At 38.1% G+C, this 18,788-nt stretch overlaps 1 protein-coding gene across 1 annotated transcript; it reads left to right on the top strand.

Moving 5' to 3' along the window:
• Positions 1–478: 478 nt before the first annotated feature.
• On the top strand, positions 479–17,894 carry recql4 (RecQ helicase-like 4). The gene is made up of 25 exons (XM_084131814.1): positions 479–494; positions 672–785; positions 1,019–1,052; positions 1,150–1,250; positions 1,362–1,508; positions 2,287–3,326; positions 3,403–3,502; positions 4,102–4,258; positions 4,348–4,464; positions 4,750–4,902; positions 5,002–5,094; positions 6,259–6,395; positions 6,602–6,685; positions 6,911–7,099; positions 7,173–7,355; positions 11,240–11,438; positions 11,524–11,801; positions 13,616–13,753; positions 13,843–14,104; positions 14,456–14,585; positions 14,663–14,823; positions 16,350–16,536; positions 16,843–17,008; positions 17,099–17,207; positions 17,630–17,894. The coding sequence occupies exons 2-25, from the start codon at positions 702–704 to the stop codon at positions 17,749–17,751; spliced, it is 4,371 nt and encodes a 1,456-aa protein (XP_083987940.1). The 5' UTR covers positions 479–494; positions 672–701; the 3' UTR covers positions 17,752–17,894.
• The last annotated feature ends 894 nt before the right edge of the window (positions 17,895–18,788 follow it).

Genomic DNA, 18,788 nt, shown 5'->3' with positions numbered 1-18,788 from the left:
ACCACCACGTCCCTTTAGGGGCTCCGTATGATCTCATACACCAGTGATCATGATTTGAAATATTGATTTGTGTTTGTTAATGTCCACAGGGTTCAAATGAGATTGTGCGAGTGATGTCCATGGGCAAAAGCTACCATGTGGCCTGTTATGAAGGAAAAAGTGACATTTAATAACTGTATAGCCTATTTAATCCAGACTGAAGAAACTGTCTGTTCATGTTCAATTATAAGTAGGCTATTCATTATTCTGTGTTTTCAGATAATATATGTCTCTTTTTGACATTCATATATATGTATAAAAATAAGAAAAACTGGACATCTGACTTTGTAATTGTCTTTAAATAAAATAAAGTTATGCACTGCCTATTGTGGTCTATATGGTATCACTTTGTTGAGGACTTTTATTATGACATTACCGGAAGAGGAGGAAGTCCTCTATTGTTTTTTTCAACACTGATTTGACGTTTGGCGCGTTCAGTGGAAAGTCGCAGTTTAGTGAGTGAGAATCAAGCATAAGCTCTCTTTTATATAATAAGATACATATTCTCTTTTATATAAGATGCATATGTCTCTATAACTGACATGCTTTTTTATAGCGAGTCTGAAATACATGTTGGTGTGTTCTATGAAGGAATTATAAACTCTTTTTACTTTTAGAGTTTGTATTTATAGGCTATTGGTTTTCACGGATAAAGTGACCAAATGGATCGATACAATGATGTAAAAATCCTCTTGAAGAAATGGGAACAATCTTTCTTCCAAACAAACAGCAGAAAGCCCAATAAGGTATCGAGTATTGTTGTGTAGTGTTGTTGTATGTTATGCTATCTGTGGTTTCCTTGTCTTGTGTTTTATTTTGTTGTGCTATATGTGCTCAGTCTTATGTTTTTTAATGTTATGTTTTTTGTGTGTTTTCTTGTGTTGTCTACTGATATATATGTCAGTTATTGTGGGTGTATTCTGTCATTGCCTGACATCTTTTTATGTCATAATGTACAAACATATCTTTTCTTTTGAAGGATGACATCGATAAAGCTCCAGAGGAGACGAGACGTAAGATTATTTTGTTGGGTTAACTTTGTTCATATTGAGCTTTCATACTTTGTTTTGTTTGGTTAAATTTTTGATTTGTGTGTTCTTGTGTTTGCAGAACTTTATAAAGAATATCGTTCTCTCAAAGAAGCAAAAGAAAGAAAGAGCTCAGAGGTGGAAGATCCAGCAAACCCCCCGGACAGTCACTCATCTACTACTGTGAGAATCTACTTCATTTAAACATCCATCATCAGCTGTCTTTATAGTTTCTGAAGATTAGAACCGATCATATGTGTAGATCCAGTAAATGTTTGCGTTCACTGTTTTAAGGGATCTGGATGCTGGGGATCTCACCTCAACCGGAAGAATCTGCCGGCTGCTGTGCCGAAACTCTCATCCGATGATAAAGAGACGCTGAAAGCTTCAGCTCAGTACTTTGGCATGAAGTTGAAGAACAATCTTGGAGCTTTAACAAAGGTGAATATGACTTATCATGAGCTGTGTAATACTACTTAAAAACTTACTATATCTTTATATATTTTTTTAGTCTTTTGAAAATGTGCAGTACAATATTTGTTTCAAACAGCTGTTGTTATCATGTACTTTCAAAAAATAAAATAAGTAATAAATAGTCACATAATACAATTAAAATAAATCAGTGGAAACAGATCTCTTTAATTTAAAAAATATATAATAAAAAATATTTATATATATATAATTTTGTAATAATTAAAAAGGTAATTAAAAAGTTAAAATAATTTTTTTACTAAATGTTTTTTAAAAAAAAAAATAGTATATAGTAGTAGTTAATGTTTATTACGGCCTATTATATGGGTAAACATGTCCACTGATTATGACTGATTTTGACAATATTTTGCGAAATTTTAGTATTTTTCTAAACATTTAATTTGAAAATGTTTAACTCATGCTGAACAAAATACAGATAATTACAAATAATCAGCCTTAATAAGTGGAAACCGCTCTATAATTTAATTAAAAAGTGTATAATTTTATAAAAAGCATTTTGTTATATTGTTAAACATATTCAGAAATATTTACTCTGATTAGGATGTTGTAATGGCATCTTTACTGTATTGTACTTCTTGCATTTCTCAACTTATTCTATAATGATATTAATGGCTGTTTTGAACAAATAATGAATCTGACAGAAACAATTTGTAATAAATGTAATTTGGAGAAACAGGCTGCAGAATATCTGTCCTCTTATTTTATTGTTGCATATGCTAAATTCTAGGAACGATCATTTTCTCTAAAAAAAGCTACAACCCCTCGCCGAACGCCAACCAAACCACTGCAGGACCCTCCAAACTCCAGCACAGCACCGACAGACGTAGAGACTCACACACCGAAGTCAGCCAACACACAACCAGACCCCAGCGCTCCTCCTGTACACACGGCCAGCGCTGAGTTTGAGGACGAGCCATCGGATCCCTTCCCCTCCGTGACCCCCTCCAAATCCTGGTCTCCTGCTGTGGGATCCGCACACAAGAGCGTGGAAAGGCTCCAGTTCCTGAGGCAGTCCATGACCAAGAGGATTTCTTCTGTGGACAGTGGCTGGCTTGCACGCTGCCAGGTCTTCGATGAGGTGAAGGAACCTCAGAAACCGGTTGCGGGGAATTCAGAGCTAATGAAAAACGATAATAGTTATTTAGCACCTACTGTTAGAAGCGAAACCGTGTCAACTCAGGGTCAAACATCCCCAAAGACTTCATTAGAGAAGAGTAAATCTGCCTTGTCAGAGGACGAAGCACAGAAAGGTCCTGTAGTGTCTTCAGTAAGGGACAATGTGGTGCTGGATGCAGAATTGGGCTCCCCGGGGCCTCATGGTGAACGGGTATATCAAAAAGACACTGCAGCTCTCACTGGAGATGGCGAGACGTGTTTAGAGGAACCCAAATCTCCTGCAAAAACTAAGAAACGCAAATCCAGGGCCAAAAAAGATCAAGACTCGGGGGAAAAACCACAGGCCAACGAAGGTGGCAAAAAAACAAAAGGTCGAAAAAGACAGAGGGACGATGATGTGGATGAATCTGAGGAGCAGGAAGGCGGAGTGAAAAAGAGAAGGAGAACTAAGAAAGGAGAGGCAGCTGGGGAGGATCAGCCCAAAAAAGGAGGGAAGAGGAAAGGAAAAGTCGAGGAGGAGGATGATGCTTCCAGCTCAGAGGAAAAGAAAACCCAGAAGCGAGCGATTCCTCAGGAGAATCTGCTGGGAGAGGTGGATGAGGAGGAGGCCAGAGCCGCGGCGTACACGATGAGGAACACCGCCAGGGTCAAGTGGGTACCATAAACTTGCCAATAGTTGTCACATGTTTATGTTTTATGATTCATTATTATTCATATCTTGAACCAGGCCTACCAAAAACACAGATGGGAACTTTGTGAAAATCAATCTGAAGAAAAAGTCCCATGTCAAAGGGTTTGCTTTGAGAGGGGCCGCAATGAGGAAACAGGTCAGATCGAACATCTAAGATCTTCTTTAAATGAAAAGTTTAACCAAAAATTCCTATATGATTTACCCTCTACAGTGAAACACAAATACAGATTTATTTTTTAAATAAATTTGAGCTGCCGTTTTTGCACAGTCACAACATATATCTTCCATAGCTCTTTAAAAGAACAAAAAAGCACCATAAAAGTGGTCAGAATTACATTACATTACAATAGATTTAAGCGGGAAGTCTTTTCCCTCCATCATAGCTCTAAACTTTTGCCGTGTGGCATTGTTGATGTCAGATTTGATGCGTCTTAAGTTTCAGGCAATTTTTTGGCAAATCACTCTTTCTATCTTACTTTCTTTTTTTAAAATCATATTTTTTTAAATTTGTTTATTTGCTAAAAGAATGTTGTTAGGAACCTCTCAAACAGGGATATGATTTTTGTGTATTTATTGTCCGTCCAATAGTATGACCAACATGAATTGAGTAAATCCGAAGGAAACGATTTAAATAATTTAAATGGTTAAATTATATTATAATTGTATTAAATGCTGAAACTCTCTGTTTATAAAATGTTTTTTATTGTGTAGTTCACGTATGCTTTATAATTGCAGATGTACATGCAGAAGTTCCAGCTGAAGGGTGAACGGTTTGGCGGTGGGTTCGGGAGGGGGAGGGGCAGGGGCCGGTTCGGTGGCTTCAATCGTCAGGGCGACAGCTGTTACAAGTGTGGCGGGACGGGTCACTGGGCACGAGACTGTCAAGGAAGAGGTGAGACGAGGCTGCCCGGGTCACATGACTCTGCTCTCATGAATATGCGATTATGTTAATGATATCATGTGCCTGGGTTTGTGTTGCAGCTCCTGTCGTGAGTTCTGCAGAACAGCAGGAAACCCCAGTAGAGGAGGAGGAGTTTGAGCTGCCCACGCTGGAGGAAGTTGCCCGGGCGACAGGAACTCTGCGCTCAGAGCCTATTGGTGGGGCTGCATGGGTCACATGTCAACATACTGGGACAGATGCCATACTTTCTGTAGTCAACTGTCACAAAACACCCTAGCATGATATATTGCAATATGACTTAAGGCAATAGTTCAGAGTGAAGCTCAGCACTGTTCGTGCTCATTGACTGTTCGTCTGGGGAAATTTACTGTATGATTTTTCCACATAGTAGTACATATCTAGTACCAAAGGAACTGGATGGCAATGTGCAAAAACATTTAGAACAACATCATGGCAACCAGTGTTTTGCTTTCTTGCCACAGTGGCTCCTCCTGTTGTGGCCGGGGACTCTTCTGAGAAGGCGGAGCAAGGGGAGGAGATTCTGCTCAACATCATCAGACCCGATTATGAGCGGCCTGCTCCTCCTCCACCTATGGAGCCGCTCTACACACCAAAGGATGATGGGAAAGTTCAAGGTACTTGAATGGACTTTAAGAGCTTTAATGGTCAATAAGAGCTTTATTCTGTGCTAATGTCCCTATTTATTCTCTTTCTTCTCCTGTGTTTTTCCACAGATGTCCCTCCAGAGGTGTACGAAGCGCTCCGAGACTTTGGTTATAAGTCCTTCAGGCCTGGCCAGGAGACGGCCATCATGAGAATCCTGTCAGGTGGGAGGAAGTTATTAGAAGCTTGAGGCATTACTGCATTTCTTTACTTCCTTTTTTGGCTTGTGACAGTGGAGTGTCATGTTGGAAAAAAACCCCACAAGTCTGCATTTTCCATGTGTCTCTGTGTGAATGAGAAGCTCAGTTTGGTCTACTAAACATTTTCAAGCACACATGAAGCTTGTGTTGTTTTCAGCGTCTGCTGTTACACTGTTTACACCTGGTATTAAGATGCGTTTTGGTCGATCGGATCACAAGTAGACAAGGGAGACACATTCCCGTTTACACCTGGTGTTTTAATCCGTTTCTTTTGTCCACTTTCAACCACTTCTGCCCTAATTTCTTTGAGGGGAGGGTCTACAGGCGGGTACATTTTTGTGTTTTTTCAGAAAAACATAAAAATGCTTTATTTTTCTCCAATGGACAAAATAAGCTCACGTAATTTACATGTGAACGTGCGGAGAGACGCAGCTTTAGTCGGCCGCAAGACCAGCCGAACGCAGTGAGTGTGTGTTAAAATCAGGAATGGTGGGAGAACATTGTGCTTGGTACGTTTTTCATCTTCAAACCAAACTTAAGTCTCCAGCCGACAAAGTTTAAATCTGGTCTGGCTTGAGCTCTTCCCATAATGTTCACGCATTAGTTCAGTAGGCGGAGAGTAGACGGTCTTTTGTGGCTATTCGACCACATGAGCGTTTACACTACGAACGCAATCCAGTCGAATGTGTTTTCAACTTCCTCTGGAAGCGGTCGAAAGTGGACAAGCTCAAAATGTTTTAGACCCCGTTTACACCTGTCTTTAGTGTCGTCCACTTGTGATCCGATCGACCAAAACTCATCTTAATACCAGTTGCAAACAGGGCTTATATGAGGACATGAACACATGAACCTCATCTCCAGAGAGTTAACTTCCCTGGCATTGTATATGTGACAGAGAAAGATTCCCAAAAACCTGATTTTCATTTCAAACCACATTTGAAAGGATTTTCTGCAAATTTTTGCTGTTGACGAGACTTTCAAAAAATGGATTTAACTATGTTAAAAGTGTTTTTTTTTTGCTGTTCAGACAACCAAAAAAACTAAATGAATTTGAGTCTGAAGTGAAGTGTGCACAAACGCTGAGTAAAGCCGGTGTTTTGATCTATTGGCGGTTTTGTTTTGGTCTAGGTCTGTCCACACTGGTAGTTCTGTCCACTGGAATGGGAAAGTCTCTGTGCTACCAGCTTCCAGCGTACCTGTACGCCCAGAGGTCAAAGTGCATCACGCTGGTGGTGTCTCCTCTGGTGTCTCTGATGGACGATCAGGTACGTCTGACTCTGCAGTGGGAATTGAATTCTTATTAATTTATTAAGCAAGTGAAATGAGCCACAGTATTGCTGTTTTAATCATTATTTAATTAGATGTATTGTGTTGATGAAAATTATTAAGAGCATTTAGATTAAAATATCTTGTGGAAGGTTAGAGCAGCTGTTTAAAGTGTTTTTGCTTCATTTTTACATTGTTTGTGAAGCTTTCTGGACTCCCGTCGAAGCTGAAAGCCGCCTGCATCCACTCCAACATGTCTAAGAAACAGAGAGAGACGGCCATTGAGAAGGTACAAGAATATGAAATACTCTTTAAATTATATGTAGCATGTCTTTTAATACAGTAATAAACGATATAGTGATAAACCACTTTAAGTTTTCGTTTAGTTAACGATAACAACTCCTAACCTGACGAGCAACAGCGTCACACATCAAAACATTTCGATTTTCACGTCTTGATGCATCTTTACTAGTCAGGATTCTGTCTTAGTTGATGTGTGTTATTGTGTGTGTAGGTGAAGGCCGGTGAGGTGCATGTCCTGCTGTTGTCTCCTGAAGCGCTGGTCGGGGGAGGTCACTCAGGGTCAGGGTGTCTCCCGCCTGCAGACCAGCTTCCCCCGGTGGCCTTCGCCTGTATCGACGAGGCTCACTGCGTGTCTGAATGGTCGCACAACTTCCGACCCTGTTACCTGAGACTGTGCAAGGTGAGTCTCTCAAATGCATTGGAGTTTTCTGCATTCCATCAGTGCAAAATCAATGTGAGTTTGTGTTGCGTAGGTGCTCAGGGATCGGTTGGGCGTGCGTTGTCTGTTGGGTCTCACCGCCACGGCCACTCTGTCCACGGCGCTGGACATCGCCCGACACCTGGACATCAGCGACCAGGACGGCATCGCTGTGCGCTCTGCTGCCGTCCCTCACAACCTCCAGCTGTCCGTGTCCATGGACAGAGACAAAGATCAGGTGCGTTTTTATGTTAGCAGTCGCACCGCAGAGCAAGTCAGATGCAACTAGCTGAAAACAGCCATTATTAGGATCATAGATTATGTGGATGACTGGTTACAGTTGTTTTGGTGGCATATTTCACCTATCATGGTCATACAGTTGTAGATATTTGAGTATTGTTTAGTGGCATTTTGTCTTCACAAGATACAGGACAATTAGGCATTACGGATCACATCTAAAAAACAGGGTGTCATGACAATTTTCACACTAATAGTTCAGATGGAAAAAAAGTTTGTCCAGAAAATTCAAAATGGAAGAGAAATGCTAAATATATATAATTGTTTTAATTTTATTTTATTTACATATATAAACTATAATAAATCATTAATAAATATATATACTAAAATATCAGTGTTATTTTAGTATTATTTATATACTGTTATAGTACTTATTACAGTTTTTCAGAATCGCTAAAACACTAAACTCCATTCTCTGAACCAAATTCTCAATAGCCTAAACCAATTTGTCGAATAAATCACTATTTCTACAAAACCTTAAACAAGTTAAGGCAGTTAGACACTGTTTGCAGATCTCAGGCACTCTTTTAGCAAAACTCTGAACACATTTTCACTTATTAAAACACATTTCTCACTGTGATACATTTAGGGGTGGGCGATATGACCTAAAATTAATATCACGGTATTTTTCATCTTTTGAACGGTGACGGTATAATATCACGGTATAACTTTTTTTTTTCACCAATAAAGAAATTTTCATTGATTTACTCCTTGATATTTATTCCTTTATAAGCAGTTATATATTACTGTATTCTAAATATAATTAGCCTATGTTTTATCCACAACTTTAAATGCTTTAATTTAGGCTATTTTGTAACAGCGCCACAGTTTAGCGCACCACGTAGAACACTCGGGAACCGCACCTGTGGCTGGCTGCACTGCTGCTTCGTGCTCAGTAAGGAATATAGGTAGTAATCTCTATGTGTCTGTCTGTCCGTTTGCATTTTGATTATTTCGAGAACCGTTCATCCAATCGACTTCACAAGGGAGTGCAGTGTCGCATTTGGTGCAATATAGACAGACACGCGAGACGCGACACGTTCAGAATTAATAGTAAACTACAGAACAGCGCGAGCGGGAAGCGGCGCACCTCACGCGAGCAGGGCGGCTATATTCTCCGAGAACGGACACTGCACTAGTGATATAAAACGCACACAGTCTGTTAATTAAGCAATACTTTTAAGGTAGTCTAATATTTTTCTGACTAACAAATTACTGACACAGTAAAGGGTAGATTTAAATAAAGAAAAACGAAATTTAAATAAAGAAAAACGAAATTTAAATAAAGAAAAAAACGAAATTTAAATACAGAAAAAATGAAATTTAAATAAAGAAAAACGAAATTTAAATAGGCCTAAAGAAAAACTAAATTTAAATAAAGAAAAAACGAAATTTAAATAAAGAAAAACGAAATTTAAATAAAGAAAAAAACGAAATTTAAATACAGAAAAAATGAAATTTAAATAAAGAAAAACGGAATTTAAATAAAGAAAAACGAAATTTAAATAAAGAAAAACGAAATTTAAATACAGAAAAAATGAAATTTAAATAAAGAAAAACGGAATTTAAATAAAGAAAAACGAAATTTAAATAAAGAAAAAACAAAATTTAAATAAAGAAAAACGAAATTTAAATAAAGAAAAAACGAAATTAAGTTTGCCTAAATTAAAAACGAGATTAATAATAACGGGTAAAAAGTCTAATACATTTTGTTTATTCTATTTTCCACAATGTCAAAGCAACAGCAGCAATACAAGCTCAGGCATGCACTTCGGTTCATACAAACTCCGCTGTTCTGCGCTCTAGCCAGAGAACACTCTTGTTGCAGGAACACTCAGGCGTCGGATCTATTTCTAGCATGCACGCGTTTTCCGCGTGGCTCGAGCCGCGCCTGAGACGCGTGTCTCACGCAGGCAGTGTGCAAACTCCAACCTTTTAACATGGGAGCCGAAATAAAAACAGACACCCAACGCAGCTGAGACTCTCACGCCAGCAGCCAGTGTGTCGCCGGCCTTATTCAAGCGCGAATGAGAACCGTTTCGCGGGGGATCCCAGGTGTCAATAAAACAAAAACAAAAACGTTTTTTCGTTGTTGTTTTATAAATGCTCTGACAATTGTTTAATAAATGTTCAATCAAAATGCAAAACATCGCGTCTTTTTTTATTTTATTTTTTTATTTTTATTTTTTTTAGTCGACTAATCGTTGTGCAGGACAGGACTTTGGTCGACTAAGCATTTCTTTGGTTGACTACAGCCCTAATGTAAATGCAGCCGTTCAAGGAACATAATTGATTTATTACGGTATTGACGGTATTAGAAAATCCATGTCGTGGCGCAATGTCACACCGGTGATGACTCACCTTGCCGGTGTACCGCCCACCCCTAGATACATTTGTCTTGCAAAACACTAAACACAAGAGGCAAAAGTTACACACAACTACAGCACTGTTTTTATAGTTTACACACAACAATTCAAAATTGTTCTCACTTATTTCTAATGATGTGACCAAACCAACTGTATGAAATATGAGCCAGTTCAGAGTGTACAGGTGACACAGGTGCACTGATGATATGAACAATATATGGAAACAATCTGAGAGGCAGAGGAGAAATAGTATGTGTAAGAGGAGGAAGAGGACAAGAAAGCAAGGTGTGGACAGTGTTGTCAAAGTGCTGAATGTGTCAGACTAGACTAGAAGGTTTTTTCCTTTGTCTGGCAAGAGATAACATTGTCTGTGATGTGGACAAAGTCCTCGGGCCAGAGCCAGCAGGAAGACATTATGGTGAAGCAGAATCAATCTCTCATTGACCTTGATTTTGCAGTTGCACAACGTACAGTATGTGAGTGTACCGTAACATGCTTTTCATTTAGAGTTTTATTTGACCTTTTTGGCTTTTGCATTTGGACTGCAGTATTTTTACACTATGCAAGTGCTGAATATACAGACATTCAATTGGCCTACGATTCGATATTCAGTACGATACTATACTTGCAGTGCATAAAGTATACAATATATTCACATTACTCAGTTGCAATTACTTTACTTTTTATGTAATTGCATTTTTTGATGTAGTGTAATGATCTGTAGTGCTTTTTTTATTGACTTGTGTGTATGATCTGAAAGCATTGTTTGATTTTGAGTACAGGTGAAATGGTTTTGAAGCAATTGTTTGTCTTTGCCAGAAAATTCAATGGTTTTGTGAGTTTAGTTTAAAAATTTGGATTTGTTTAATGTTGTGAGAAAATGGTTTCAAGAAATGTGTCTTAGCAATTCAGAAAAACTGTATTATTTTGATTATTTTTTTATTTTGATTATTTTTTTATTATATATATATATATATAAATAAATTAAGGTTCAATTTGTTTTTATTTGATTTTTAGTTTTGAATTTTAGTACTTTGACTTAAAAATATTGTATTTGAGTTAGTTTCCAAAGCAACAATTTTAATTGTAATTTAATTTATTTTTTAATTAATTTGAATTAGTCTTTTTATTTTATTTTATTTTTTAGCTTTATTTCAATTATTAAAAAACCTTTTAAATGGTTTTCAAGTTTTTAGTTAACAATGACAACACTGATTTTTATTTTATTTTTATATCTGCACCAAAACAGATCTGGTCTTGAATTGACATTTATTCTTTGAATTCATGAAATTGAATTCAATAAAACATCTCAATAAAAATGGATCATCGTGGTACAATATTTTGAACTTGGTTTGAGATCTTTCAGAAAGATGCATTGTTAAAAAAATAAAATAAATTCATGCAGTAAATTCAGAGCTGTTACAAATGTCTTAATGTTTTCAACTGTTTTCTCCAACAGGCTCTAGTGTGTTTGCTGAAGGGCGAACGCTTTGGCGCTCTAGAGTCGGTGATCGTGTACTGCACCAGGCGAGAGGAGACGTCCCGTATCGCTGCACTGCTGCGCACCTGCCTGCAGGGGGTGATGTTGAGAGAGTCGTCCAAACCAGCGCCAAACAATGAGGACGACAACCCTGTGGGGAGGAAGAAGAAAGCTCTGGGTATGATACATCACTGTTGTGCATAACACTCCAGCTTATTTGCTTTATTTTGAGGTGTTAATGCCATTTCTCCCCCTCAACTCAGCCAGGAAGAAGATCCGTAAGCCGCTGAAGTGGATCGCGGAAGCCTACCACGCTGGGATGTCTGCGTCGGAGAGGCGGCGAGTGCAGAATAACTTCATGTGTGGGGAGCTGCGTGTGGTGGTGGCCACCGTGGCCTTCGGGATGGGCTTGGACAAATCGGACGTGCGTGGGATCGTCCACTACAACATGCCCAAGAGCTTCGAGAGCTACGTGCAGGAGATTGGCCGAGCGGGACGTGACGGACACCCGGCGCACTGCCACCTGTTTCTAGACCCAGAGGTCTGTGCATGTGTGCTACTTTCATTCATGATTTCAGAGTAGTAGAAATATTTTAATGTTACTTACATACTAATATAGTAAGACACTGGCGTAAAAGAAGAATTATCAATAGACCTCAGAAATTGCACAATAGCTGCTTTGGATCTAAAACCTATAATACATTTCTATATTAATAACAAATAGCAAACAGAGTGGGATCTACACACCATGAACAAACTCCATAAAATCAGTCCCAATGTTGGGAAAAGAAGTCTCTATCATTTTTCAAATCGATGCGAACAGGTGATTTATACCCGTTGCCAAATAGGCCATTTCAGGATATCAGGAGAAGATCCACCAACATGTTCTCTGTGTCAAAATCCTTGATCCCTGAAGCATGTTTAATTAGACTGTGCTGGATTAGTCATTTTAGTTCCTTAAACCTATTTTATTTCAGGTTTAAGGAACATAAACAACTTAAAGAGCTCTGACCTGTACCACCTGACTGCTGCAGATTCATTTCAGCGTTGATCGTTTTGACATAGAAACGCATAAATCCTAGTGTGAGGACGTGATCATCTCAGGACCGAATGCAATGATTGGACAAACATTTTTTGGTCCCGAGACTTCCACAGAAGATTCTGTACATGTACAGTACCAGTCAAAAGTTTGGAAACAGTACTATTTTTAATGTTTTTGAAAGAAGTCTCTTATGCTCATCAAGCCTGCAGTTAAAAAAAAAAAAAAAAAAAAAAAACACAGTAATATTATGAAATATTATTACAATTTAAAATAATGGTTCTCTTTTTTAATATACTTTAAAATGTAATTTATTTTTGTGATGCAAAGCTGAATTTTCATCAGCAAGTACTCCAGTCTTTGGTGTCTTATGATCCTTCAGAAATCATTCTAATATGCTGATTTATGATCAATGTTGGAAACAGTTGTGCTGCTTAATATTTTTTTATAACCTGAGATACTTTTTTCAGGATTATTTGATGAATAAAAAGTTAAAAAGAACTGTATTTATTTAGAATAGAAATCTTTTGTAACAATATACACTACCGTTCAAAAGTTTGGGAACAATAACTATTTTTTTTTAAAGAAATTAGTACTTTAATTCAACAAGAATGCGTTAAATTGATAAAAGGTGATGGTAACGATTTATATGGTTAGAAATGTTTTTATTTTGAATAAATGCTGTTTTTATGAATAAATGCTGTTAACGTTTTACTCATCAATGAATCCTGAAAAAAGTATTCCAAAAAAATATATTAAACAGCACAACCGTTTCCATCATTGATAATAACTGAGTATCAAATCATCATATTAGAATGATTTCTGAAGGATCATAAGACACCAAAGACTGGAGTACTTGCTGATGAAAATTCAGCTTTGCATCACAAAAATAAATTACATTTTAAAGTATATTAAAAAAGAGAACCATTATTTTAAATTGTAATAATATTTCATAATATTACTGTTTTTTTTGTTTTTTTTTGTTTTTAACTGCAGGCTTGATGAGCATAAGAGACTTCTTGCAAAAACATTAAAAATAGTACTGTTTCCAAACTTTTGACTGGTACTGTACATGTTCAGACAGTTAGACCACTTCTATTGATTGCTATCAGTATGTGAAGAGTTTCAGCCAGCATAACAAAAAGTGTTTATAAAACACAAAAATTTACATTTTGTCATCTGATATTTATATTTTACTTCAGCTTTATTTCAGTTAGCAAAATCAATTTATAATAGTTTACATTTTTAATTTTAGTGCACAATAACAACACTGCAATAATTGCATTTTTTTGTTTTATTCTGTTATTTGTGTTTAGGGAGCAGATTTGCACGAGCTGCGCAGGCACATCTACGCAGACACGGTGGATTATTATACAGTGAAGAAACTGGTGCAGAAGGTTTTTCCTCCGTGCAAATGCCGACAGATTCAGCAGAAGCAGCGAGATTTGGAACAGGTGAAGCTTGAGTAATTACAAATATATATTGTACATGTATGTGTATGTGTGTGTGAGTTGTGTTGAGGTCTGACTGTCCCTCCCTGTAGGCTGCAGAAGTATCTGACAGTGAGTTGCTGGAGATGGAGGATTGTGCGGACACTGATTCACACCAGCAGAGGAGCGAGACAGTGACTCCCACAGAACAACACACACACACTCCACACGAGCACAACAAACCAACACAGACAGCCGAGGAGAGCGACGGCGGGCTGAAACTGAGTGACGAGTGTTTACAGCGGCCATGTCACACACACGAGAGAGCCATTCCCATGCAGGAGACCGTGGAGGCCCTCGACATCACGGAAGAGAGTGAGAAGACTTACAAAAACATGAGATGAAGTGCTTTAACACAGTAGATCTAAGGGTAGACGAGAATATTTGAAGGGATCGATCTCCTAAAAATATCTATGAATAGAATGTCGTCTAATTGATTAAATATGTATCCACCTCACAGGTTATTGCAATATATTTTATTCTGATCTTGCCAAAAATTGCATAAAAATACACTAGGATTCTTTGATGAATGGAAAGTTTTAAAAGAACAACATTTATTTGAAATAAGTGATTGTGATTTTTGTGTGAACTATTCCAAATGAAATATGGCGTCGTCTTCAGTTAAGATCTGGATGGCTCATTATTGGTGTGTGCGTGTGTGTTCAGGTCTGGAGACTCTGTTGTGTTACCTGGAGCTTCATCCTCAGCAGTGGGTGGAGCTTCTCCATCCGACTCTCTCCGTCTGCAAGCTGCAGTGTTACGGCGGTCCTCAACAACTGCGCAAAATCACCAGACTGTACGTCACACTCTCACAGCATGGTTTATAAGAGCTTTTCCGGAGTGTGTGTGTGTGGTAACTCTGCATGTGCTCAGGTGTCCTCCGGTCGCTGTGACGCTGGCGAGGAAACGCATGGCGGGGGAGCGAGTGGAGTCATGTGACGCTCTGGAGTTTGATGTGGTGGAGCTGGCGGACACTATGGGCTGGCAGCTTCCTCTGGTGAAGAGAGGTCTGAGACAGCTGCAGTGGGGCTCAGGTGAGAGGAACACACTCATCTACAAACAGATAGCTTTACTCTGATGGTTCTGACTTCTGTGATAAAAATCCATTTACCTTCCCTTAATTGTCATGAAAAAGAGTTTATGGCAGTAATAAAGAGTTGATTAGAAGTTTAATAAACAAATAATAAATACTTAAAGGGTTAGTTCACCCAAAAATGAAAATTATGTCATTAATGACTCACCCTCGTGTCACTCCAAACCCGTAAGACCTCCGTTTCTCTTCTGAAGGCATCTTAAGATATTTTAGATTTATTCCGAGAGCTTTCTGTCCCTCCATTGTAAGTCAATGGACGTGTCACTGTTCACGTCCATAAAGGTAATAAAGACATCATCAAAGTAGTCCATGTGACATCAGTGGGTTATTTAGAATGTTTTGAAGCATCGAAAATACATTTTGGTCCAAAATTAACAAAAACTACGACTTTATTCAACATTGTATTCTCTTCCGGTCTGTTTTCCATCCGCGTTCACGAGTCCACATTGACGCACCAGATAACACGTCAGCAGCGTCTTACGTCAGCAGCGTCAATGTGGACTCGTGAACGCGGATGGAAAACAGACTGGAAAACGGAGGTCTTACGGGTTTGGAGTGACACGAGGGTGAGTCATTAATGACATAATTTTCATTTTTGGGTGAACTAACCCTTTAAAACATGTGGGCTGAAAAACAAACCTCTGTTATATTTTATTATGTTGTATTCTGTTTGGTTTGGTTCTATTCTATTATGTTTTGTGCTTTTACTCTATTCTGTTCTATTCTGTTATGTTTAATTGTATTATTTTGCACTTTATTCTGTTTTGTTATATTCAGTTATGCTGTGTTCCCTTTTTCTATATTATATTATATTTTATTCTGTTTTATTCTATACTATTCTATTATGCTGTGTGCTTTTGTTTTATTTTATTTTACTCTATTCTGTTATGTTGCCCTTATCCATTCCCTTTTACTCTTCTGTTCTATTTTAATTGTTTTATTCTATTCTATTATGTTGTACTCTAAAAATAGCATAGCATAATAGAATAAAATAAAACAGAATAGTTATTCTGTTTTTTATGTTGTTGTAATGTCTATTCTATTATGTTATGACAATTCTATTCTGTTCTATTATTTTGCACTCTTACTGTTCTATTATGTTATGTTCTATTATATTGTTTTATTCTATTATTCTACTATTCTACAGTATTGTTGTGTGCTTGCTTTTCTGTTCCATTTTATTTTACTCTTGTTATATTCTGTTCTGTTCTATTATGTTACCCTTTTCTGTTCAATTTTATTTTGCTCTATTCTGTTCTATTTTGTTTTATTCTATTCTATTGTTATGCTATTCTATTAGTGATTCTATTTTTGAATCACTCTATAGGCACGATTCTGCCTTTCTGTTCTGTTTTATTCTATTTGACTCTATTCTATTCTGTTTTGTTGTGTTCTATTTTCTGATGTTGTGTTCTGTTCTATGATGCTGTGTATGTTCTGATGTTCCGTGTGCTGTGATCTCCTCAGGCTCGTATGGCACAGGCAGGAGCGGTGTCCACGTGGAGTTCTCGGCGCTGTCCTTCTACTTCCGCTCGTATGGTGACCTGACGCCGGACGAGCTGGACGCGGTCGGAGCGTTTCTGCACGGGAGAGTGATGGCGCAGGAGAGGACTCAGCTGTACCAGCTCAAAACCTGCTTCAAAGCCTTCCGCAGGTCAGACTGTAACACACACTCCACATCGCTCATCTCATCGCAAGTCGCTTTGGATAAAAGCATCTGATAAATGCATAAATTAAAAAGTGATCATTTATACAGTTGAATTATAGCAAAGTGCCACAGTTTTTATCAATTTTGCTTTGGTGAGCAGAAAAGACATTTACGGGACTAGAATATTTAGCATTCAAAAGTCATTGCAAGATTTGCATACTGAAATGTGATTGGCCTTTTACATGCACTGACATTTGACTTGAGGGAATGGCATCATCTTTAATATCTCTTCCTGTATGTGTGTGTGTGCAGCGTTTCGTACCGTAACTGCAGTCAGTGTATGGATGATCTGGAGGAGAGCAGGAGTCACGATCTCAAAGAGCTGCTGCGCGATTACTTTGACAAGAGGAGAAACCTGGACCTGAGCAAACACTACCAGGAGGAAGAGGATGAGGAGGAAGAGCTCAACAAATGCAAGGTGTGACTCTTTCACGGTTTCATATTGAGCACATGCTTATGACGTGTCATATCTCTGAATCCTCATGTGTTGGTTGTGTTGTGTCCTCAGATGAGGGACTGGGAAGGGCAGATCTGTGCTGACATCAGAGGTTTCCTGTCCGGTCGCAGCGACGAGAAGTTCTCCGGTCGAGCCGTGGCCAGAGTTTTCCACGGCATCGGTGTGTTTTTCTTCTGATATTTTTCTCAACTAGGGGGGGTGTGTGAAATGTATCGTCAATGATAATATCGTAATTGTTGTTTTAACAAAGTGGAAGCTTACATTATGGAGTATGTTGAAAACTAGAGCTGCATGATTAATCGTTAAAAGATGAAGTGTGAATTAATATAAATGCAGCATCTGTGCCACTTCTGCAGTGAAAAAGTCTTTTTTTCTTGTTTTTCAGTGGCATTTGCATAGGTTGTAATTTTTACATTTAAAGGTGCAAAAGTTCTGATATAATTTTTGTTTCATTTTTTACATCAAAAAAATAAACGGGTGTGTGTAGACTTTTTATATCCAGATATATCTTGTCAGAATCACACACCTGTCGTCATGGCTTCATTTGAGAGTAATTGAGCATGTGCTCGTCTCCTCCTGCAGGAAGTCCGTGTTATCCAGCGCAGGTGTACGGACGCGACCGCAGATACTGGAGGAAATACATTCAGTTTGATTTCAATGAGATCATTCGTTTAGCCACTCTGGAGATCATTAGAACGAGGTGACAGGACGCCCTGTCACATGATCATCTGTGTCAAACTCAAACCACAATCTGAATTTATTTATTTGTGCTGTTTGTCATTATTTTTTAAATGTTCACATGTTGTGTTTGATGACTTTATACAAAATAAAGACTTGTTTCTGGTGAGTCAGAGTGAGATCTGTTGTAGTTGCTCAGTGTGTCCTATAAGGAGCGCTATTGTGCTGTTTTCTGTCTAGATTCATTCTAGTCACATGACACATTTATACTAAACATTCCCCAACAGATCTCAGGTATTAATATTTGTAATCACTTGTATAATCTACATTCATCACAGACACATCTACATGTTTTGTGTGGTCTCTCCTGCAGTTAGCCTTTAATTACACTCATTACATATGAATATAAACAGACTCCGGAGTCGTAATAAAAAGTGTGCTGGAATCTATTATTTAAAAAAAAAAAAAAAAAATGACTGCTGCTGTTTTTCGCAGCAGTAAATCTTTTAGAAAACAAATCAACACTTAATGAAAAATGTATACTGGCATCAATGGTTACATGAAGAACCTTTCTATTCCACAAAAGGTTCTTGACTTTATATAGCATTAGCAGGTTTAAAAAAAAAAAAATGCTTATTACATGGCTTGGTTGAATTCTAATGTAGAATGCGGTCTGTGTTATGTAAGGGATAATGTATAGAGAGGCGGTCGTTATAGCGAATATATTCGCGTCGGGGTCTTGAATCAGCCTGCCCTGAAGGGGTTGTTATTCGCTATAACGACCGCCTCTCTATACATTATCCTGCTTATTACATGGCTACCTACAAAATAAATAAATAATTTGACACGAATTATTGATTTAAAAAGGAGTTTATTGATTTAAAAACGATTGTATTGCTTCCGCCAAAGAAAATAGTCCATTCCGCGTCCATAGCAACGCGCTGTTTTTCATGGCAACGGTCTGTTATCAAGAAATAACAGACCACATTCTACATTGGAATTCAGCCAAGCCATGTAATAATTCTTGATAACACTCCGTTGCCATGAAAAACAGAGCGTTGCT

This window comes from Abramis brama (genome assembly GCF_963993115.1).
Source record: "Abramis brama genome assembly, chromosome: 12".
Classification (NCBI taxonomy): Eukaryota; Metazoa; Chordata; class Actinopteri; order Cypriniformes; family Leuciscidae; genus Abramis; species Abramis brama.
Note: the sequence above shows the minus strand (reverse complement) of the source record. Positions and strands in the feature narration are given on the sequence as shown.